This window comes from Platalea leucorodia, assembly GCF_965183815.1.
Source record: "Platalea leucorodia genome assembly, chromosome: 4".
Lineage (NCBI taxonomy): Eukaryota > Metazoa > Chordata > Aves > Pelecaniformes > Threskiornithidae > Platalea > Platalea leucorodia.
In genome coordinates, this window is record NC_138826.1 from 18,296,978 (window position 1) to 18,321,652 (window position 24,675).

The 24,675-nt window shown below is 38.4% G+C and overlaps 1 protein-coding gene across 1 annotated transcript; it reads left to right on the forward strand.

The window, feature by feature from the left end:
• Window positions 1-499: 499 nt before the first annotated feature.
• On the forward strand, window positions 500-10,266 carry CCNJ (cyclin J; the record flags this gene model as incomplete). Its single annotated transcript, XM_082309187.1, has 5 exons — window positions 500-568; window positions 2,454-2,664; window positions 4,904-5,203; window positions 5,295-5,454; window positions 7,142-10,266. The coding sequence occupies 5 exons, from the start codon at window positions 500-502 to the stop codon at window positions 7,551-7,553; spliced, it is 1,152 nt and encodes a 383-aa protein (XP_082165313.1). The 3' UTR covers window positions 7,554-10,266.
• Window positions 10,267-24,675: the final 14,409 nt, after the last annotated feature.

Genomic DNA, 24,675 nt, shown 5'->3' on the forward strand with positions numbered 1-24,675 from the left:
TTGTACACACGCCGGCCCGCTCGGCCCTTTAACAATGGGCGAGGCGGGCGGCGCCGCGTGATGGCGGGGGAGCCCTCGGGACGCCGCGCCGCGCTCAGGTGCCCCGGGCCAGGCCCCGCCGCGGCTGCCAGCCGCGCCGCTGCGTAGGGTGAGTGGCGGCTTCGGCGGGGGAGGCGCCGCCGGCCTTTGTCGGGGCGCGATCGCCCTCCCCCGGGGCCGCGGCCGCCGGCTCTTCCGCGGCCCCCCCCCCCCCCGCGTGGCCGTGCCCCGCGGCGGGAGGGGGCGGCTTAACGAGCCTCACTTGTGCCCCGCATGGCGGCCAGCTGGGCCGGGGGGTCGGGGGGGCCCCGCGGCGCCGGCGGCAGCTGATCGCGTTTAACCGGGGGCGAGCGAGGAAGGGGCGAGGGTGGCGCTGCCCGTCCCGCCCCGCCCGCGCTCAGCGAGCGCCGCTTCCTCCCCTCTGCCCAGGCCCCGGCTGCCGCGCCGCGCCGCCCCGCCGATGGAGCTGGAGGCGCAGTGGTGGACAGGACAGCTGGCTGCCGACATCCACCAAGCGCTTCGCTACAAGGTAGCCCGGCGCGGCGGCGGTGGTCGGGGGGCGGCGGGGAGCCCGGGGGGGCGGCGGCGGCGGCCGCTCCCGTCGCCGCGCCGCGGGGAAGCGAAGCGGAGGGCTGCGGCCCCGCCGCCTTTGTGAGGGCTGCAGCAATCGGGGCCGGCCGGAGGGAGGGCGGCCGGCGCGGCGGCTTGGAGCGGGGTGGAAGGCGCGCGTGAGGCGGCCGCCGCTCGGCGGGCTCGGCCCGGCGGGGCTTCGGTGGGGTCTGCTTTTCTGAGCCGTGGAACAGAGGGTGCCTGCCCCTCGGTTCACGCTCAGGCTGTTTGTCCTCGGTCTTGACAGTTTGTCTGACTGACCAGGCTGTTCTCTCTCTACGCTTTAGAAAAAGCAGAGGGGTCACGGTGCGCTCGGTTCTGCTGTTTGGGTGTGTAAGCGGGTCCAAGTTTAAACTCTGCAGAAGGCATTGTGATGCTATAGTAACAACAGCAACAAAAAAAACCCCAAGCCAACCAACCAAACCCTAGGTGCAGTAAGAATGGTAGAGGGTTTCGGCAATGCTGCTGTGAAGTTGCTTCGGCTGACTCTTTCAAAGTTGCTCTTTGGGGCTGCTTTCATAATAAAGCACATCTTATGCTCAGAGCTGAAAATCAGCTTACAGTGACTGAACCTACTAAAAATGTGCTTTTGCTGCCTGATAGTACTTGATGAGTGGATTATCTTTCTTGAAGGTGTGACTGCTAAAGCAACTCTTCTCATTGGGGGGGGGACACTAGAAGGACAGGATAATTTATTTGCTACCAAAGTTACCATTACTAAAACTAAGTGTTGTGAAAGGTGAATTCTAAAGCTTAGTAGGTATGGGTGGGGTGTTTGTTGGTTTGCTTGAGTTTGGTTTGTTGGTTTTTTTTTTCCACTTCAATAGCATGTTTCAGAACTTTGAAAATTTTGGGCGACTCCATTCCAACTTGATGTCATCAGACTGTCCCGCTGGAAATTTAATTGTACTCAAAATCCTAATTAATCTGGGCCACACAATCTAACTCATAAATTTATTCATGATAACAGAAGACAGCACTGCTGTTCTGCTGTATGCGAGAGGAGATACTAGCTACTAGGCAGGAGCCCAGGGAACGTTCTTTCTACCAGTCCAAATTTTGTATTCAAAATACATCATGCCACAGATTTTTCTTATCTGTGGTGTAGGTAGGGCTTTTGTTTTGTGGGGTCCCCCCCAAATCTGAGACTGTGTGAGGTTTTTGTACGCTTAACTAAATGCCTGAGAACGCTGTAATCAGTGTCAGTGCAACATCAATCAGATCACATTAAGTCAGGGTTTAAACGTATGCATGCAGCAAACCTTGACACATACACACCCCATTCCTCTCCCTAACATTGCTACCTTCAGTTAGCTGTTAGTGCCCTTCTCCTGGAGGCACCTGCAGAAGTGGCAGCATTGGAACATGCAAACACTTCAGTACAAAGTCTGATTGCTCAGATCGAGCTGTAGCAGGAGGGGGTTGAGTTAAGCTGTTGGACTTTGCATTGAAGCAGCTGAGGAGCACTCGCACACCCTTGCTGTTTCTCTCGTGGGAGGTACAGCCTTTGCAGTAGAGGTAATACAACAGAAATGGTGAAAGCTAAAGTCACCCTAGCCAATTGCCCAATGAAAAGATGTTAAATTATTATACTAATGTTTTGCAGATCCAAATTAGTTCTTCTGTAACACAACAAATAGATTTTGTCCTGTGAAAAGGGATGCTAAAACGATGGGAACAGAAGGAAGAGGGGAGAAATCTTTGGAAAATTCCATGATAAATTTGAGAATATCAGCTTTATTAATCTGATACCAATTCAAACTAAATGATGGTTTTAATAAAATCACATGCTACTATCCATCTAGGAGCTGAAGCTGCCCTCCTACAAAGGCCAATCTCCCCAGTTACATCTGAGAAGATACTTTGCAGATCTGATTGCCATTGTGAGCAATCGGTTCAGACTCTGTCCTGCTGCTCGACATCTAGCTGTGTATCTGTTGGACCTCTTTATGGATCGTTATGACATATCTATACAGCAGCTGCATGTGGTTGCTCTTTCCTGTTTACTTTTAGCAAGTAAGTATGTAGTACCAAACTTTAACTAGAGTGATATAGGTTCTACTGCCAAATACAAGGCATGTCTTGTTGGGATATAACAGACAGGGGAAACAAAGTGGTTGTAAAAGACAGGCAGATTAGTGTATATCAGTTTGGCCCAATTGGTAGAGCCTTTCTTTAGACTCTTGTTTTGACTTCTGTTCTCTCCTGAGGGGAGAAAATACAGACTGCAATTAAAAACCAATGTTTAGGCTTGGAAACAAATTATTCTGAGGTGAACTTTCAGAGCTTTATTGTAGGAATAGAAAGACTGTCTTTCTGAAGACATCTCAAAATAGGCAGATGCAGTGCTGGAAATGAGAAATTTGCATACCTGTGATAAAGGAAGAAATTAAGTAAACCATATGTAGACTGTACTGCACCCTGCTGATGGTGCTGTGTGGTTCTGGAATACTTCAGATTTTATAAATTGCTGTGTTCTTTAAGCAAACTAAGGCTAATATACATCCTGTAGCGTCACATACGAAATGTAATACTGGTGAAATACATTGGTGAATGCACAGTACTCTGAAGACAGAATTAATTAAAAACACTCATTATGAACAGTGCTGCTTATTTTGACCTTGGCTAGATTCTTGTGGTGTGTATCCATCTTTTGACATTTGTGGACCCCTTTTAGATGTCCCCAAAGAAAGTTATTTTTGATATACTGCTTCCTTTCATTGCATCCTCTGTCTCCACCAATACAGCTATTCAGCAGAACAATTAAACAAGAAAAGGGTTCTTTCAGATTCTTCTGGAGATAAACTTTGGATGCCACCAGCCAGCAATGTTCTCTTGTCAAAGGATGAGGTGCTGAGTATGAAAACCTTGCCTCAGAAACCAGTGTGATCCATTTAGGAAAATGGATTGGCTTTGAACTAATGCCAGATTTTCAAATGAAATTCACGTTCTGAAGAGAATTATAATTTTTTTTTTTTTTTTTTTTTTTTAAAATCACCTCTGCCATCTTTCATAACAAGCTGCAAGTCGAGCTCCAAAAGCCTGGAGTACTCACTCTTCTGAAAAGCAGTGTATGAATTGGTTCAGAAAGCACAAACCAGAATGCTATTTTAAACTTTTGCCCTGTGTGGTTTAAACAAGCAGTTCAATCAGCAGTGCAATAAGGTGGACAAATCACACTGTGATATGTCTGATAAGGTTATAGAAGTAATAAGAGAAACTACTACGTGACTCCTGAAGCTTTTATTTCTGTAATTACTAGAGTATGGGAAACAAAAACTACCAGACTGGGACTGGTGTTGGATTAAGTCCTGTATAAGTACCTCCACTGTTGGAAAAAAGCAAACGTTCAGTATGTTCAGTCCTGCAAAACTCTCTAAAAATGTGCATTTACAACATATCATGTAGTACTGAATAGAGAGCGTAAGATGGAAAGAATTTGCAATGAAATTGAAATAGCACAACCATATGGCAAACTGTATGGAAATGTGACACTTCTTTCTCTTATTAATGGGTTTTCTACGTATACAATTTTGCTTCAGGCTTAAAAACATACAGGCCTGACAAGTTAAAGTCCAAGGAAAGCTGAAGCTACTAGCAGCGTTGAAGTTGAAACAGTATATATGGCAGTGTGGGTTTTCAGATGCATGTTGCTGAAATCCACTTGTTTGAAATGCTGGAGCAGCTTATCAGCTATCAAATCTAAAAAATCTACCTACCATAACAGGCATTAAAAGCAGCCACGTTTGCTAGAGCTCTAGCTATACTCTAATGAGTTTTAGAAACAAAAAGGGTGTGTGGGGGCAGGAGGTGATTAAAGCCAAATGCTGTGGTGTTGTGTATGCCAAGTCACATCACAGTGGTATTTCATAGATGACGGGGGCACATTATACAATAATTTGGTGATGAAAACTTGTGCATGCAGTGCCAGTGATGTCCTAATAGAGCTTACTTCTGCTCTTGGCAACCGGCTTCTGTGTGCCAGGGTGGGAAAACCAACAGGAAACATGACACTGCACAATATCCCACACAGTGTTTGACATTATCTGCTGAAATTTAGCCCTTTACAGTACATACCCCTTTTTGTCTCTGATGACATCTTCCATTTGAGCTTTGCATCTGCAGGAAAGTCTCAAGCTTGTTTGACATAATAGAACTGAAATATGACCAATGCAGACATTAGGTACAATTTGTTTTATAGTTCACTCGTGCTGAACCTTTTTTTTTTTTCCCTCCTCTTTCTGTTCACCTGAAGGTAAATTTGAAGAAAAGGAAGACAGTGTTCCCAAACTTGAGCAGTTGAACAGCTTGGGTTGTATGACTAACATGAATTTGGTACTAACAAAACAGAATTTGCTTCATATGGAGTTGTTGTTGCTAGAAACATTTCATTGGAATTTGTGCCTCCCAACTGCCGCTCATTTCATCGACTATTATCTTTCTATTGCTGTCCATGAGACTGATCTTCATGATGGCTGGCCAATGGTTTGCTTAGAGAAGACTAAGTTATATATGGCAAAATATGCTGATTACTTTCTGGAAGTATCACTGCAAGGTGAGTTACCTATGTCAGGTAATGACTCCTTTGTTGTCTTGACAGACAATGTCCAACTTAAATAAATCTTTTTCTTATTCCTTCTTTCTAGATCATGCATTTTTAAATTATGCCCCTTCTTTAGTTGCTACGGCCTGTGTAGCTTCTTCAAGGATTATCTTGCGTCTCTCACCAACATGGCCTACCCGACTGCATCATCTTACTGCATACTCCTGGGATTTCCTAGTGCCATGTATTGAGCGACTATTAATGTAAGTTAACAGAAGCAGCTTTTTTTAAGCCCATTTCCACATCTGTTGTTATGCTTAATTGCTGTTAGCACCGAAAGTAAATTTCTTTTTTTAATTTCAATTTTTCTATTCTGAAAATACTTATGTATTAGATAATATCGTTAGGTAACAACTGTTTTGTTCTTTCCAAAAAAGAAAACCGTATCAGATCTAACCTCTTTCCTGTCTTTTCAACAAACAAACCTCAGGCTTGCATTTCCACCGAACATCTTTTGGCATGCTCTGAGAATCTGTTAAATAACTTATTCCTAATCTCAGCAGTCTGCTCAGAGAGGAAAAAGAGATAGTGAAGAGTACCAAAGGCATAGGAGCTCCTACTTACCCTGAAGAGTCTATGCCTTGGAAGTTCAAGGGATGCTCCAAACAGATTATGAATCAAGCATGCAGACTGTTTGAGTGGCCAACTTTGGGGGGAGGAAATGACCAGGAGGTTGTAGCTATTTCTGCACTAAAATGGAGAGATACAGCTGACATGAGATAAAAATGCCAGCAAATGCCAAGTGAACCTTACTGGGAAGGAATGTTACACAATGAGTTCTTTATTCTAAACCTTAAGATGAAAACCTATGCCCACCATAACTGCTTTCCTCCTACAGAAGTTTGCTCTTGCCCAGATCTAAGTACAGTTGTGCTCCATAGAAGCACAGAAACAGCTGTATCTGGAAGAATCATATCTTCCTTATAAGTGCGATATTATCACCCCCCATGGCCTCTTTTGGCTTCACTAATATGTGTAATGAAAGGGATAGTACCTAAAGCATGCAAGTGCTGTCGCAGAAGTGTTTTCAGTATTGCTCTGGAACACTTGTGGGGGTGGAGTTGGGGGGTGAAGCCTTTCAGCTGTCTTTGCAGTGCACCATAAAAAGTCTTTTAGGAAAAACGGGTGAGGGGTTGAACCCCAACTGTCTTCAAGAGATCTGCCCTATATAGGCAGTACCAAAAAACTTAGATGATTTTAGGCCTGACTGAAGTGTGTAGGTGGCACCTGCTTAACCTCAACATAGGAGCAAGAGAAAGAGTATGTCTAAATACATTTGACACAGGTGTAAATCAAAGGGAATTCAGGTGAGCTAAACTGTTTAATTTAAGTACTGGGTGAGCTAGAAAAAAGGTGAGAGGAAGAAAAAAAAAAATGTATTTCCACTCCCCAAAGCAGGATCCAATATAAATATACATATGATCTTTAAGCACTGTAATGTAGATCTTTAAAAACCCTCTGATATGTCTTTAAAAACCCTATACTCTGTTACTCAATTTAAATGAGGTAGAAGCAGCAAGTAAGTTTTAATTTCAGGTTCTGGTAATCTGGCACTTTATTGCAGTACGCTAGCAGACCTTATTGCACTGGTAATTTTAGATACTGCTGTATTATTTGTATTGTACTTGGCTTTTATCTGCGTTTTGTATTGCTATGAAATTTAAGTGAAATGCTGAAAAGAAATTGTATCCTAAAGAAACAAATTTTAAAACCTTGGATGATTTTAAAGCGTAGGCTGAAATCATTTTTCTCTTTTTGTTTTTTTTTAAATGCTTTGGAAGCTTTCAGATAATGGCACAATTTGTTAGAGTGCTCTTAAAAGTTAACCTAAAAGAGTTTAAGTTATTTTAATATCTATTTCATGTATTCTGTCTTGTTAATTTGTTTTAGTGCGCATGATAATGATGTGAAGGAAGCAAACAAGCAAAAAGGACAACATGCTCAGTCTGCCCAACATACTGTATTTCAGACCCCAGCTCCAACTCCCCAGCAGGCTAATGCTCAACAGCACATACCACAGTATCTCCAAGCTCATCAATCTTCATTACAGTATCACCATCAGACATCACAGCAGCAAAACTGTCAACAGATATTATCATCTAATCATACAGCATCTTACCCACTTCAGACTTGCCCTGCTGCCTTACAGTCTAATGTTCAGGCTCGAGGCCACGTACAGACTGGTGCTGCAGTGTCACTAGCTGTTCCGCTAGAAGTGAAGCCATGTATAAGTGTCTCCTACAACCGGAGTTATCAAGTGAATGGACGATATTCCTGTGTTACTCCCTGCTTTGAGAGGTGATAAGTACAAAATGGTTTTGTGCTTGTTTGTTTGGGGTGGGAAGTTGTGTTGAAGGGAATTGTTTTGTTTTTTTGTTAAACCTCAAATAAGTTTGAGGGCAACAAATTGAATAAAAAAAAGTGTCTTTCCAGAAAAAAGCAACTGGATTGGCAACCAGTACTGTAGCTCAAATACAGACTGCAAAAAAATAAGTATACAGACTGCAAAAAAATAAGTACACAGAACACCCTCTAAAAAGAATGTGTATACCTGGGGGTAATAAGTTCTTACTCTGGCACTCAGAATACTCTGTGCTTCTAACACACATCTTTGAAATACTAGTCAAAAGAAAAATAGCTGTGGACTAACTACAGACTTGACTTAACTTTTAATGAAGGAGATATGCAGTATTATTTTTAAGACATTTATGTAATACCACCATACAGTATTAACACTAAATTTACTGAAACTTGAGAATCCATTGAATGCCAGACTTCTCCAGATACATGGGGACCACAGGAAGAAACAAATCTCATCTGGCTAACTCCATACTCTTGCCCCTTTTTCAGCACTTGGGTTGGATATTTGCTTTAGGCTAAGGCATTTGAGTTAACTGGTATTTTGGCTAGTTTTTAAGTTTTGTACCTCACAGGATAGACACTATATTTTTGCTTCTTTTCTCCTCCCTGTCCTTTTTATGTTTAAAGTAACTCTTTCGTACTAACTCAGGGAATTTTCTACTCGTTACTCTGTGCTGCTGGTTTGTACACTTAATTGGGTGTAACTTGAGGGAGGAAGGTAGAAAGGGAAGAGACTGTAGCAGGTGGAGTGGCTTTTCTTCAGGGCATCTATATGCGGAGTACCAAAGGGATATGTTAGTGTTCACAGACTGTGGATGTGAACTACTGCCCAGCAGCGTGGTATTGAGTAATTGAAGAAAAGAGAAAGTTTCAGCTGAACTTGTACTGTACCAGAACTACTACAGTGGCTGTGACTCCTCTGTGTACACACACACACACATGTATTGGTAACCAACAGAAAGCATCCTCCAATTGTACTGACAGTATCGCTCGTACAAAAAAGTACAGTTAAATGCTTATAGAAATCCAGTTCTGTCAGGCTTATAGTGGAGGGAAATTCTCAGGTAATAGTGGGGCAACTTTTTGTTCTACTAGTTGGGAGTTCCAGAAGAAAATGCAGAGATTTACTCTTCTAAACGGGTGGATCAAAAATTTATTGCAGAGTGAACTGCTTTATCACAATTCAGGTGCTAATTATGTAACTTTATGGAATTACACTGTCTCCTGTGGAGTGGATAGTCTGGGGGTAGAACGCTTCACTCATCCAACTCTTGGATGAAAATGGTGGTAGAGATATTAATGGAGGGTTTGTTTTGGTTTGGTGTTGTAGTTTTGTTTTTTTTTTCAATACAAGAAAATACCTGACTTTCTCCTGTGGTAGAATATGGCAGGAAGAGGTATGGATGACAGGATTCTTACTACTTTAAAATACCTTTATTGTACCTGGGCTTAAGGCTTTTTTTGTTTATTTGTTGTTTTACCACCTTCTCCCCTGTCTTAGTGGCAGCACTTAAAATTGTGTACCATCTAATGACACTGAAGCATGGTGAATCTTGCAGAGACTGTTCTGAAAGTAGGGGCAATTAAGATACATTATCAATATTAAGATGAAGGCTTTATCACAGGAGAGGGGGCCTTACCATAATGGTCAGAATGGAGGGAGGACAGCTGTGTTCATCCTTCCTGGGGCTGAATGATAACATGCTACAAAAAACTATTTATTGTTGAGGAGAAAAAAATCCTGTTTCTCTTAGGTTTGGGTTTGTTTTTTTTTTTTGCATAAATATAAATTTTTTTTTTGTGGGCTTTTGTAGCACATATGTGCAAGTCAAGAGAGAGAGGAGGGTGAATGAAGGAGATGACCCTCTCTGCTTTATGCTAGAGAATCAACTTCAAAGTAGGCATAGTGTGGTCAATTCTTAATTAAGTGCAAGTTGGTTTCGGTTTTTTTTTTTCCCTCCTCTCTTCATCTCTGAATATTTCCCCATGTCTGAGAGTAGTGTTAAGTAGAGACTTTCCACCTCCTAAGATGCCATGCTTTTTATTCAGCATTGTTACCCATTTAAGAGGGAAATGGACTTCCTTCTGCCAGTTTCCTTTTGTTGCAACGCTCTCTCCAAGTCCTCAGTGCTCTAACTACCTCTGATGCTATGAATGTACAGTCTTGTAATAGACCATGACTTGAAATAACAGCAGATGCCTGTAGCAATTTTTTCTGTAAAATCTTTAACTCGGCTAACTTGTCATCTTTATTTGTGACACAGCAGTATAGGCTCTTCTTTTTTGGGGTATTAGTAAATTTATCCCATAGGCATTTGATATATAAAAATTTAACTAATACTTAACACTGGAATTATAATGGGCGGGGGGCTTATTCAGTTAGTTAATACTGCAAATTTACATTTACTAGGGTATTTTTTATTTGACTATTTTAAGACACTAGGTCAACTGTAAAAAGATCCACTACATGCTGTTTGTTTTTAATTTATTACTTAGTCTAAGTTTTTTCTGACACTACAGCTGCCTAATGACTACAGAGAAAATGTACACTGAACAGTTTCATTATTTAAAAGGGCTTTACCAGTGTACATTAAAAATACACTGTTCTTACTATTAGAACCAAAATGTGTTTTTTATGGCATAAATAAGAATGGTGCTCCTAAATGCAAAATGTCCAAAACAATGGAATCTTTGTGAGTGCTATGCATTCAACTTATTTTTAAAAATAAAACTAGTTTTGAGTAAGAAGGCTCCTATGTGTATTATGCTTTTGTGTGTGTGTGGTTTTTCTAAAATATGTAAACTGACCCTAATCTGTCTTGCATCATCCCTGTGTATGGGCTGAAGATGTAAGGACTTTCTTCGTTCTCCCCCTGCTTTCTGTGACACTATTATAAGCTTCAGGAACACTCTGACTTTACAATTAAAAAAAAAAAAAACAGGAAGGAAATCATGCAGGAAGGGGCTCTATAACTAATTGCACCCACAGCATATGCTAAACATTGTACACTACAACAGTGTCTAGTGCACAGCTGTAACAAAGAAATCAAGAACAAAAGAACTGTAGTAGTTCAAGAGCAGGGGAGTGAATTCATTTGGTTCTCATCTTAAAAAAAAAAAAAAAAAGCAGTGGTACTGGAAAGCTTGTACTTCTAAAATCATTTAGGACAAGATGTGGGAATAGCCTTTTGTCAAGAGCTACAAGCACTTGGGTTATTTACAATAGCCAAAGGCAGCATAAAATCATGTGATGCACCCTAGAAGAAATATTTTTGGATGCTTACAAGTTCTGATAACTGCTCCCTACTAAAAGAAATGCTAGTTCTTCCTAATACTGTGCATATTTTACATTTGTAACAAGGCTATGTGATTATGGCTAGAGCTCCAAAAATTAAGTAGGTTGCATGGAATTTATTTCCTCTAAAGTTAGAGAATGGAATTATGAGGTCTCTGTAACCTTGCACTCATCCACTTAGGAATAAACTCTGATTGTGAAAACTCCTCTAGAGGACCTGAAGACAGAGGGAGAGCAAGCTCTACTCTGTTCCACTAAGGAACAAGGGCAATGCTCCCGTATGGTGGTGGCGTGCATTACATGGACACTTTGATCTGGAAAGTTTTGTCCTCACCCTTAGGGCACCAAAAGTCAAGTCTGTCCAGACTGTCTCCTTGATATCTCAAGTTTTTATATTTTTTACTTTAATTACAAAATAGGAACTACCCATGACCTTTATGAGTCTCTAACAACTAAAAGGACTGCCAGCTACTTTTCACTTCAATTTTTCAGTAGAAGTCTCAACTTCAGATTTTAAATTGCAAGTCTGAGGCTTTTTGTGTTTGTACATAACAAGGAAAGCTTTATCTCTGCTTCCCATGACCCAGGTTCATTATCTACATAAAATATGAGGATATTTATATTCTTCCAGCATTGCAAATTTAGCTTAAAAGATGAAATTTAAAGTTAACAGTTTAGTGCCTGGCACATCACCAGAAATAAAGATTTTTTGCAACTGTAATACTGCTGTTAAGAATATAGAAGCCAGAAAGTAATGTAGCATCCTCCTTTAATAATTCATTAGCTCTACATGCTGAATGTTCACAGGAACAAAAGTCTCTTGAATAGATAAGGCCTTATCTGACTGAACACAAGTGCCAGTTAGTGTTATTTTATTACAAGGCTGTCAACAGCAATTTTTTAAAACGCCAAGTAAAGTGGCAATAACAAAATACACACTGTTGTTTTTAGTTCCCATTACTATGATATTTTAGAAGTTATGACACAAGCACATATATTTGTGAAGCTTACATTACACATTTTGCTCTTTCCCTGTAATGTTATGCAATAAATTTCTATATCTTCAATAAAGACGACATGCATTCTGACAAAGGAAAGCATTTGCTATTAAACATTCAAAAAAACCCAACTTATAACTGAATAATTAAAGAGTAACTATATAGAAAGTAGCTCCAGGTTTTAAAAATCCTCAATGCAACAAAGGATGTGGGCTTCTGCTGCCAGTCCTACCAAAAGTAGGGAGACTTAAGGAAGACTTACAGGTGTTAAAACTGCAAACCTGAGATTCCGTATATAGCGTTCATATTCACCACTGCAACTCAGTTAAATTGTTATCACACCTATTAGCTGGTATATGCATTCTAAAATTGTTTAGAAATACTACTCGCTTTTCTTTGAACAATTTACTCTCCTGAAACAGCAAGATAACACTTCCATAGAAGAACCCATTATAGCTCTCTTAAAATAAAGTACGTGTGTTCCATATTCTATGAATCATTTAGAAGACCACTCTAAGGCTATATATTCTGTAGGAATTTTTTCATGCTAATCAGTCATTAATTAGTAGGAGATTTACAGCCATTCCAACAGAAATATTCTAGTCTATTATCTTACTCCATGAGAGGTAAGCAACAGTAACTTTGTTTTTAAACATTATAATTTAACTATACTTATTCATGATTGATCAGAGAAACTAAGTAGATCCACAAAACCAAAATATTATTTGGATATGGATGAAAATACACATCAAGAGAAAATTCTTTGCTGGGGATTTCTGAAAAATGAGTGCCAGTTTGATATACAGCTTCAATTACTAACTGCAAATGCATGTATGGCATCTGGATATGGTATCTGATAACTGGGAAAAAAGATATTACAGCTGTAACTGCAGCTTGGAAGGATTATTTAAGAAAAAAAATTGTTAAGTATCTTTATCAATAACAGCTCTCTAGTTAAAACCTTTTAATATATAAAAGATGCTCTACTGTATGTGCAATGCTTGTAGTTTAAATGAAGCATTTTACAATTACCTTTTATGGACTCAATCGGTTTATCTGATAACCAGGCTCTTACTTGTCAAGAATTATTTTCTCCTTAAACACCTTTTTCTATGCATCTTCAGGTATCTAGGTATCTTTGTCATATTTAACAAAGGAAGGTATATAAAGCATTACTTAGAAATCTTCAGAAAATTAAAACAGACAATTGAATAGAAGTAACTGAAAATTATTATATGTATGTCTATTGACACATTGGCACAGTTACACTGTGCATGTTCCAATACTCAAGCCCATCAGACAGGGTACTTTTAAGACTTACCCTGCTTTCAGTTTGACCTACAGATTTATTAATGGGACTCCACAGCAAAAGAGAAGGGCAGATTATGAATCTGCCTATTGTCAGCACAACATTGTGAAATATTTTGCCAAATTATGTTCTGCTTTACCCTTTTCTACAGAGATCAACTATATGCACATTTGCATTCCAACCACCTATCAACTATGTTACTTAGAAAAGAGTTTTCTAGTTGTTTTGTTTGTTTTTAAAACAGTAACAGTCATGTTTTGCTAAGCGTTGCAATATGTTTAGATGCCTAGATTTTGCAGGAGGGTAAATGGCACTCCAGATGGCATCGCTGCAGATCTCCAGAGGTGGAGAAATTCTTCAGAAATGCCACAGACTGAGTTTCCAGGGAAAGTGCCTGTATTTTGGAGAGCGGTTCTACGCTTCCGGCCTTGCATCGTATCTCAGTGCTCATATCTTAGTGCATGTTCACTGTGGTGCAGTAAGGACAATCTCCAAGGACTTGGATATTCCATACCCTTCTAGCAGAGATTATGAATACCTAGAAGACTATCTTCATTGACAGATGAAGGAGTGGGTGTGTAGCCATGCATCCAAAAGACTGTTGAATGACAGATGTGAAAATAGGATAAGATCCTACTGGGAAACAGGTTCTCTACTAGGAGAAAAGTCCCTATCAGGATTCTGTACCTGGGTTCGGATTATGTGCTCTAAAGGGAGCCTCCCTCAACACAGAGATGGTTGTAACTCTGTTTTGAGCATTTCTTGTTAAGTCTCCTAAGACTTAGGAGAACTAGTTGGTAAAAAGGTAGCAAGCATGCAGTGCTACACCTAGGAGAAACCACAAAGGCTATACAAGAATTTTTTCCACTTCCTCGATCAACTAGATTGCGAGAACACAAAAGTAGCTTGGAAGCACTTCCATCACCACTTTCTCTTCGAGAATGCTGCTTGTTTTGTTTGTTTCCGTAAGCCATTCCCTGTTTATATATTCCTGTTTATACTTAGGTGAGTACACACATTGGTTTATGTTTAACAGGAAACCATCCTATCTCCCTGCTGATTTAACTCCACATTCTTACATTCTCCCTGTTGACAAAGCAGTCAACATTCTGGAGGGGACAAAACTGTATCGGACTACTTGTAACATATCCCCTTTCAATACAGCCCCATTAAGAGATTCCAAAAGCATTTCCCCAGAGTTAGTACAAATGCCATTTTTTCCCCTATATCAACACAAAACAGGTTATCAGCAATGATGTACACTTCCCGTGGAAAAGAAAGTAAAAAGACTGTTTAGCTTTCTTACATACTTCCAGTAAGACTATAAAACATAGATTTAAAGCAGCACTTTCTTCTGCAACCTTTTACAAATTGTTCTCTTTCCTTTGAAAAAGGTGCATGACAACTCTGAATACATCAAAGTCTTTCATATGTCAAAAGAATAATTACAGCACAAATTACAGCTGTCTCGTAAATACTACTCTGCATTGAAAAAACAGGATTAAAGGCATCAACTTCCATAAGTATTTAATTTTACCTCACATACAGTTGCAGTGGCTGCACTGACAAACCGAAAAAAATGGTACTGCTTAAAGGAGAATCTAGTAAGAGCAAACAGCAGAGGGTTGCAAAATAATAGGACAGACAGGGTAAAATTGGTGTTCTTCCTCATCTCTCTATTATTTAAAAAAAGAAAAACAAGGAACATTTAGTGGAACTGAAAGACAATGTATTTAAATGCAAAATTAACTAGAAGAAATTATCACAGCTTTCAATGAGGGCAAAAGCTTAGTGGGATTTTCAAGAGATTAAGCATTTACATAGCTAATGAAATCATTCAGGATTTAAGCCAAATACTAATGGAGGTAAGGAAGAAATATCTCTTAATGCAAATTAGTCAATAAGTGTCTATGACAGGATTTCTTGCACCTTCCACTTAGCGGATCTGACTAAATGCAGAAAGCAGAGGACTTTCCTAGACTTGGTACAGTAAAGCATTTACTTTTCAATAAATTTTTGTGGTACAACAGACGTATATTTGATTCTGCTAAGCACTTCACATGCTCTATGCTTTTCTTAGGCACAGAAGTAAAAATGTGCAAACATTTATTGAATTAAAGACCTGATTCTAAACCAGACATTCCCAAAAGCACCCATGCTTTCTTCCCCCAAAATACAGACAATATTTACACAAGAGTACTGCATGTTGTTCTTATTTCCCCCAGCCAAACTGATGCAATACTATATGCAAAAGTATAAGGAATAAACTGTTTACCAGAAATTCTGTCTCCTCTCTGTAATACTGTCTCTCTCCTAGATACAAAAAAAATTGTGTGTTTTTAACAGAATCCCCTTCTTCCTCTGCCCCACACACTTCCTCTAAAGCTCTCTGAGGACAGAGTTGCCAGGGTTTGCATAACTCAGCTTGAAACTCTACTGGAACTGTATTATTATATGGTTGTTTCCATACACAGGTTTGACTATCATAGCAAATCATATAGTCTGTATTTAGCTAGCAATTAAAGATTTTACTTTTTTCCTCTCTGTAAAGCAAATAATTATTCTGCAGGAATTTAAGTGAACTTAAAACAGATTGTTTCAGTAATCTCCCACCTCATTTACATTTATTATTTATTATGCAATTTTTACTTCTGATGTCCTCTAAATATCAACATCATTTTCATCCAGTGTGTTTGATCCATAAGGTATTAAAGATACAAGTAAAGAAAAAAGGAACTACAAAAATTAAAATATATGTAAATAGAGTATGTACATAAGAAATAGTAGTGAATGAACCACAATCTATATTATTTAAAAACCATCTACAGGAATTACAATAAAAATTACACTCTCCTGGATTAGCTTCCATAGCCACTCCCAGCAAGTTATTGATTACAGTGTTAAATTGTGAGTCAAAGACTAATTTCATAAGTTCTGGTTTTTTTACTGGATGCTAAAAATAAACTCATACTTACTTAAGTGAGGATAAACATCCAATAGCTCTTGTGGCAGATTCAGCACCTTTAATACAGCTCATTACTAAAACTCTTCTTCCTTTGTTGTTAAAACCACAAGTTACTATTTCTTCTGTTTGGAAATTGTGCTTTACATTTCTTTTAAAAATACATGCTCTTTGAAGAACTGTTTCTTTTTAGTGTCCTATAAACTAGAACATACAAATTACTTTGATTTGTAACTTCAAAGCCTGACTACAGAGGAAAATCATGTAGGTAAATAATACAGCGTGCTCGTAGGCATTAATCCATCCTATTTTGCAATTCTTAATGAATAAACCTACCTACTAAACTGATATTCAATTTAAATTATATTGAACTATTTTCAGTGGATGATAGTTGAGGTTTGATTGTTGCAACGATGGTTAAAAATTGTATTATCTTCAAAATTCTGTCCATCGCACACTTCTGTAGGAAATAAATGTCTTATTCAAGGTGTATCCAAGTAAAACTTGTGGTATAGTCGCATGAAATGCACTACAATTATGTATTTTTGCTCACAGGTCTATATTACATAAAATCACTTTAATACAGTATAAGGGATGGTATTTAAGGTATTAAAGCTATTCAATTCAAATTATATGATACGAAATAAAGGAAATAATAATTGTTTATACCTTCCTCAAAGGATTCTACTCACTAAGTTCTGGAAAAGGACGCCAACACTTGAAGAGAACAGCAGTGGACTTCTCCCAGGAGGACACATGCTGTGACAAATTCTCTTGGGAAACAGTCTTTTGCTAGTCTTCTAGTCGCAGGGAAGTAGAAGAGAAATCTCAGAATAATGGACTTAAACATAAAATCTAATGAACTTGTAAAATGAAATTGACTTGGTAGTGTTAGGTTTATGGTTGGACTCAATCTTAAGAGTCTTTTCCAGCCTAAATGATTCTGTGATTCTATTCTATGATGGTAAGACCTCCAGTATTCTGCAATTCACTTTCCATGATCCTATTCAAATTGCAAAGGTAATTTAAATAAAAGGAATCTGTAAAATAGCTGATTAAAACTTTTATTGCAAACACAGCTATATTCTAAATAGCCCTTAATTCACTCTCTTCTCCCAAACTTCCTACTGTGTATGTTCTCATGATAGGCATCAACTATGGCTGAATGCAAAGTCTGGAGTTTGAATAGAATAATCCAAATATTGTGACTGAACTTTCTATTCTTCTCTGAACTCTTTGTGTTGCTCAGACAAACTTCATTTCAGTTCCTGCTTCAGGCCTTCATGCTCTCCTCATCATAAGGGAAACAGGCCTCCACCTTTCATTGTAGTCACAAATCAGACAAAAGAAGCACTTCCTTAAAAGGTTTTGGGAAAAAGCTCTTTTGGAATCACGGTGGCAAAGTCGGGGGCTGTCTTCACATCAGCTCTAAGATGTAGAGAGACACAAAGAGTACTCACAAACAATAATACCCACTGTAGTTGTTTTTATAATATGTACTACTGGACACTGTGGAATATCATCATTCTGAAAATTTAAGAAACTTACCACCTTGCTTTTATAACAACCAAACCTCCTACAGAGTTTTGTGACTACCATAGGAATATTTTATATTTCATTTTATATTACTTTCAATTGCTCCAGAGGAGCTGAGAACATAATTGTAACTGATCCAAGCCAGCTCTTTCTCATATGAGCGGCCATTGCGACACTTACAACACATCCTATCAAAATGCAAAGATGACATAATTGAGAACACAAACCTAAAACTATTTGTTGACAGATTAAACAAGTAACAACTAACAGTGCTGCAGGTATAGATACCAGAACTGGTTCCTCATATGCTAGCTTGGATCTAGCTGGTTTTCTTAGCTCAAGATGCAGCATAGTGTTGATGCAGTCGTATCATTTCCAAAACCCATGGAAGTCAGATACATTATTTTCACACAGCACTGCACTTTGAACTAATAAGTGCTGCTGGATGCAAGACAGTGCTGTGCAGATCAAAGACTCAAGAGTCCCAAGCTCAGAGTTCACCTTTTCAAACTGATACAAAAATGACCTCTAGCAAAAAAAAAACCCAGAACAGCAAAATAACTATTCCAAATTATAGTTGCAGTATCCTAGAGGAACTCCCGTATCAGATGAAGGGTTCTCACAGTGTTGTGAACACTCTTATTTCACCAGCTCTAAATCTTCCCTGAGCATCACAGAAAGAGAAACTGTCTACTTGCATCAAAGCATCTGAAAGTTCCCTCTGATGGCAGATTTTGAACTAACTGGAGAACAGTAATATGGCAATAGGCTGTTGTCAAGACAGAAAACATCAAGACAGAAGTCTTGACAAGGGGTCTAGAGCTCAAAGAAAAGAAAGAAGATCAAAACTTTATAATATTATAAAGGCAGACATGTCAGGTTCTAGTTACACAGGTAAAGCAACACTTTTCTGCATTATGACACGAGTGGGTTTTTGACACTTGCTCATACCTTTCAGCTCCCTCTTTTACCTGGCAGTTTACTCATAAGATATTCAGTACATGAGTAAGCAACTCAGCTAGCTGCTTCTTTTGGCATCTGCACATGCAGTTACATATTTCTTTGAAATTACTAGAATTTTTAAAATCTACAGCTCTTCAAGTAAACATCCAATGAATAGCCCTGTGCACAGCTGTCCCTGATAGTACAGCACATATGTTGATACATATGCTTACAAGAAAGGTCTGAAATAATTTCATAATGCCTATAATGATAATAACTGGAAGTAGTTACTCAGGAAATGATTTTTCAAAAGGTCACCATGCTATTCAAGGTTTTGAGAACCGAGATAGCAGATACCTCATATTATCAATATATTTTATGTCAGTTGTTTATACCTCATTATCAGTATTTGTGTCAGTTGTTTATACCAATTGTTATCACAGGCTTTATTACCATATACATTCACTGTACGACTCAGGAATCCACAGAATTTTTTTCTGACCCTAAGGGCAACAATAAAGAAAAAAAAACCACTGACAGCGAACTCTACAGAAAAACTCCATAAAAATGGACCTCAAAAGCTAATAACTCCCAGAATACACCCATTCTCCGCATGAAAGAGTTTAAGAACCAAGAATTGCATTGCTAATCTTGGCATAAAGACAGAGTGCTATGAAAATATTTATTACCTTAAAAAAAAAAAATCCCTAATTTATGAATGAATGGGAAAGCATCAGAAAGAGTTGCAAGAAAAATTTACAAGAAAACTTGCATTCTAGAGACAGACTGAAGAAACTCAATTCAACATTATAAATACAGAGAGTGTTACCAACAGCTTATCAGTCTCTGCACAACAAGAACATATCTAGTATGGGGTCCTCAACTAGCAGATATGGGCATACCAAAAATGATTCCAGGAAGCTGAATCTTGATAAATTTAAACTGGATGTACATGGCAGAAATAAAAAATTGTGAATAACTAATTATTAGGACAAGTCTTCTAGGGGTGTGATAGATATTCCATCATGATATCCAATTCTTAAAATGACAAACTGAAAGAGGAGCTACAAGACTTTTTCACAAAGGAAAAGACAGAAGTTTATATCAGTTGGCTTGTTGAAGAAAGTCAACCCAGAATTTCAACAGCAAAAGTATTTCAGAGAATGTAGGGTTTCTTAGGAAATTTCTAATTGTAGCTGAAAAGTTGAACACTTTAAAGAACCCAGATTTTTTCCAAAACCAGAAGCATTTAAATGGAATATTGTCTGTATTTCTTTAGTGCAATTGCCTTTGCTGACTCTGTCTGCCTCAGAACTTCATCTCATGATAAATTGTGGCAGCTCAGTGTGAGGGCTCACAATGTTTCATGGGGTATACAGTCCTATCCATAACAAATGTGTTAAGTAGTCTTCCAGTCTACAAAAATCAGCATGCTAGATGCAGTGCCTCATCAAAATGTTAGTGTTCAACTACATTTTAAAGTTTTTCCCCAGACCTTCCCTTTGACGACATTTAAGTTGAGGGAAAAATAGTTTATTTTGTTCAGAGTAGCATAATTTCTAGCCCTAACACCTATAAGTAAAATTTTGTAAGCTATGATAGATTTCTTATTGGATTTGGATAACATAATTTGCACTGTTAACTAATATGTCTAGTATGCTTCTAATTACAGTTAATCTAAATGTGTTGAAAGTAGGAAATAAAGGAGGTAGCATACATAGATATGAATCAGGACCTAAGTTGATAATGAACTAAATTCTCTACCTAAACATATAAAGGAACAGGAAAGCTGGATTCAGAAAATATATTAAAAAAGTAGAAGTTAATACAATTTGTCACATACAAGTTAAAACAAAGACTGTATCTGAAATACTAAATTCCTGAAATATTGTAAGTGGTATATCCCTACAAACAGAGGTACTTGTTGAAAGTAGCAGTTTAAGTAAAGTTGTAAGTTTTAACAGCTGGAAGCATTTACACTTTTTATTCTCTTCTTCAGTAACAAAGTTAAATTCTTCTTGCAGCTGTTCAAGACAGAAGTATTTTGGAATGGTTTGTTCCTTGGATGCTGTGTACTATGAGAGAATGCAAGAGCAAGGCTGAAGGATTTTACATATTGTCCCGATTTCAAAATTACTTTTTTTTTTTTTAATTAACATTTACAGCCTTTACACAAATTTCCTCAAGATTTCTGATAGTACATCTTTCTGAACTAGCACCAATAGCATAAGCATATGCTAGCTTGTGGCTTATCTGAGCAGAAATTATTTGTCAGGCCAACCTGTAATGGCTTTTGGTTGTGAACAAATCCATACTTTACTGGAGTGAATTTTTTGAAGTAAAGGGACACGTTAATGCTTTTTCTACTTTCTTTGTTGTTGTAGTTTTACTTTAAAATGTACATAAATATTTTTTCTGCATCACAAAAATCATCCAAGAAATGACCAGCTGCCTTTTTCTAATGAGTAGTACTGTAAATTAAAAGACGCTTCTCGAAAAATAATTTCACTTAATTGTTTTCTTTTCACTGGATTATCAGATACCTGCTATCGCTATTAGAGTTACTAGATGCATCAGATGTACAGAGCACAATGAGATGAACCATACAGGATATGCAGCGTAAATCCAACGCAATACCCGCACATCAGAATTACAGCCTGTGTTCTCTAGAGTTAACCCGTGTACTCGCAATAAATCTAACGCGTCCAGAACATCCCCGAGTTACTGAGCATGCACAAGACATCTGTGCATTCTGGAAAGGACAGGACCTCTATCCCAGTCACAGAAGTGACCTTTATGTAACTGCAGCAAAAAAATACAGCTTTCTCAATTTGGTTTTATTATTCTGGTACAAGACTTAATCTCAGGCAACAGTTCTGCACTGGGGTTTTAAATAGCTGTGATAACAACTTAAGTTTGTTCCCATGCTTTGCTCTTATCTATTAAATTTTTTAAAACATAATTAGCCTTAACCCAGTCAGTCCCTGTTATTTGTAATCTTGAACCCAAAGAACTACCATGAAAAATATTAATAGTATGTACAAATACCCTGTCTCCTAACACAATACAGACAATATTTTTTTTTTCTTCTAGAAAACATGTAAAAATGTGCTATCAAAATCTGCTAAACATTCCCATAATCAATTCCATCATACATGAATACTCAGGATATTTGGGATGAAGCTGAGCTGCTTTGGCCCATTCAATAAGTCTGTGTGTTTCTGAGCCATCAAATTCCAGTAGCTATTTCTGCATTTATGTTTGTTGGCACATTAAAATAAAACTATCTAGCATTAATTGAAGAACATTTAAAGGAACAAATGGTTATTGCATCAGAAATGTCTTATAATGTATAAAATTTTTAGAACCCATTTCCAATTACAACAGATTAATCAGGTTATCTGATTTAATTTTATAGCTATTAAGAAAAATCAACTAGGAAGCACTAAGAAACCCTAAACCATCATACAAACATTTCCCACAGTTCTGAACATGAAATCCTAACAGATGAGAATCCTGATAAACCTTAAAAATACACAATTCATTACCACCTGCATCAAGCAGAATTTATCAGCTGAGAAACAGGTGCTACAGGAAAGCACTTCCTTCATCAGCTGCCCATGATAAAGCATACATGAGTTTGCCTGACATCAAAGGATGTAGTTTCTCTTTTTCATCTAGAAAGAAAGGTACATCTAAGTCAAAATTCATTGAGAGAAGAGAAAAAGCCATTCAATAAAATGGTGCATGTATATGTTTTTTTAAATATATTTGAAATGTCACCCTTCTCCCCCCCCCCCCAAATGAAGCAAAATTTCCACTTACTTTTAATTGACCATAGTATCTACATTGCTTTCAGACAAAATTTACACTTCACTACCTCACAGGCATAGCACCTCACCTGCATTTTAACAGTTGCATGGCTGATAAGCATGTGCTTAAGTATTTTCCTGAAGGAGGATGCTTTCTTGATTTTAGAGTTAAAGCAGGGGAAAAACTAAATTCTCTAAAACCTCCAGAAAACATACAATTCACAAACAAGTACTTAGCAAAAACAGGTAGAGGTCAGTATTGGCAGCCTGTCAGAGTTCAGAGAGGATTTTTTTCTGTAGGAAGAAGACATATCCCTTGGTGTCTCCTTTCAGGATAAAGAGAATGGTGTTCAGAACCTAACCCAGACTTCATCGGCTTCTTTTCAGCTATCACCTACTATAGCTGTAACAAAACTTACTACAGAAGTGTACAGTCATGGACTTGGGCACTTCTACTACAAAGCATATTACTTTCACTTCAAGTAATTTTCTTAAAAACTTTTAAGAAAAAAAAATTAGCAATCTCCACAATCCTTGCAGGTCTCTGGAAGAATGCCTAGGGGAAAAAACAGTCTTTACAACCACAGGCTACTACAGAACTCTGTGAGCCAAGGGAAATGACTTGGACTGCAATCTGTTATAAAAATCTTGAAACAACTTCTCATAGATGAAAGTTTTCATAAAAATTTTGTGCTGGAGGAACTCCCCAGGTCATTAAGTCCAATACATTATTATCATAAGCAAATATGTCATATAAACTCTTTCATCAAATTGCTCTGCAACCTTGGTCTGACAAGGTTTAAAGCTCACAAGTCATGTCTGTGAACTTATTTGCTCTTACACCAATGCTGTCTCTTAATTTAAATCAGCCTTTCCTTTTCTGCATTTCTCTTCCTGGTCCACTCAAATAAAGCAACTATGGAAGAGTTGCATAGCTGTTCCCCCCCATCACATGTCTAGGAGCATGTGCTTCAATAAGTAATGCTAAAGATGGGAAGGGGAAGTTGCAGCCACCTCAACCTCCTCAGTAAATCCTTCTCTGACTGCAGCTGCTCCCAGATCTTAGTTTCTGCTCAGAAGAGTTGTCTTTCTCACACCCAGCAATTCCCAGCATTTTGGTGCACTGGTTCTGTTCTGTGCTCATCTTTCTTGACCACAGGCAACTGGAATTGTACACATTATTCCAGACGGGCTCTCAGATGGTGTCTCTCTCTTATAATGGAGACAAAAGGGGCAGGGGGGAAGCCTTATCTAACCCTATTACAATTTAAGAAACACAGAGGAGAAAAAACCTCTATGGGCTGAACAAACAGAAACCACAATGTGTCTGTGACTCCGATAGACTGAGCTAAAGAAAAGGAATTTCCAAGCAATATCCTTACACTAATACAGATTAGTGGTTTAACAATCTAACTGTTCCTAGCACAGGGCTGGATAACATTTAGTATTCCCTTGGATTTGATTCAGAAATTTATGAGTAGTAAATCAAAGGCGGCTACACACATACTAGAAACGTACCCATCAAGTCCTTCCAGGCTACAAAGCAATCCAAAGCTGTGAAATGATTTGTAGGAACACAGGCAAGCTAACTTAACGTAATTCCATTGGATACTTACAGAAGCGTAGCCCTATTAACTGTGGCTTCAGCATGATCTCTAAAAGGATAGTCACCTAGCAAATACTAAGGTAGATAACATTCATGGAATTCTACACTGTGAAGGATATTGCTTTCAATATTGGGGCTATGAAGTTCAAAATTAGTTTAATAGGCCTATCTAAGCTGCAGATCTTATCTTTAAACGAACTTGCACAACACCCCTATTGGTAACTTAATACTTCCTGTCTCTCAATCTGGGAGTTGAACTTGCAGATCACAGCTAAACTCTCCCTGTTGCAATACATCTTGGCTTTTAACATCATTATTGGTAAGGGTTAAGAATTTTGACCCACCTTGTCTGGTGACAATTTTCATGGCATCTGGGCACTTCACAATCTTACATGTGGTTACTCCAGTAATACCTCAGAAGTTAATGAAGTACTACTAAGCCATTTCAGTACAAGAGCAGAAAGACATACCCGTAACAGTATTAGCCACTTTTACTATAGCGTTACAGTTATTTGACCTCTAAATTCTTTTAAAAGTCACTGTCCAGAACACAGTTATCTTTTGTAGATATACCACTCATTTTTTAAGCATTAATGACTTTTT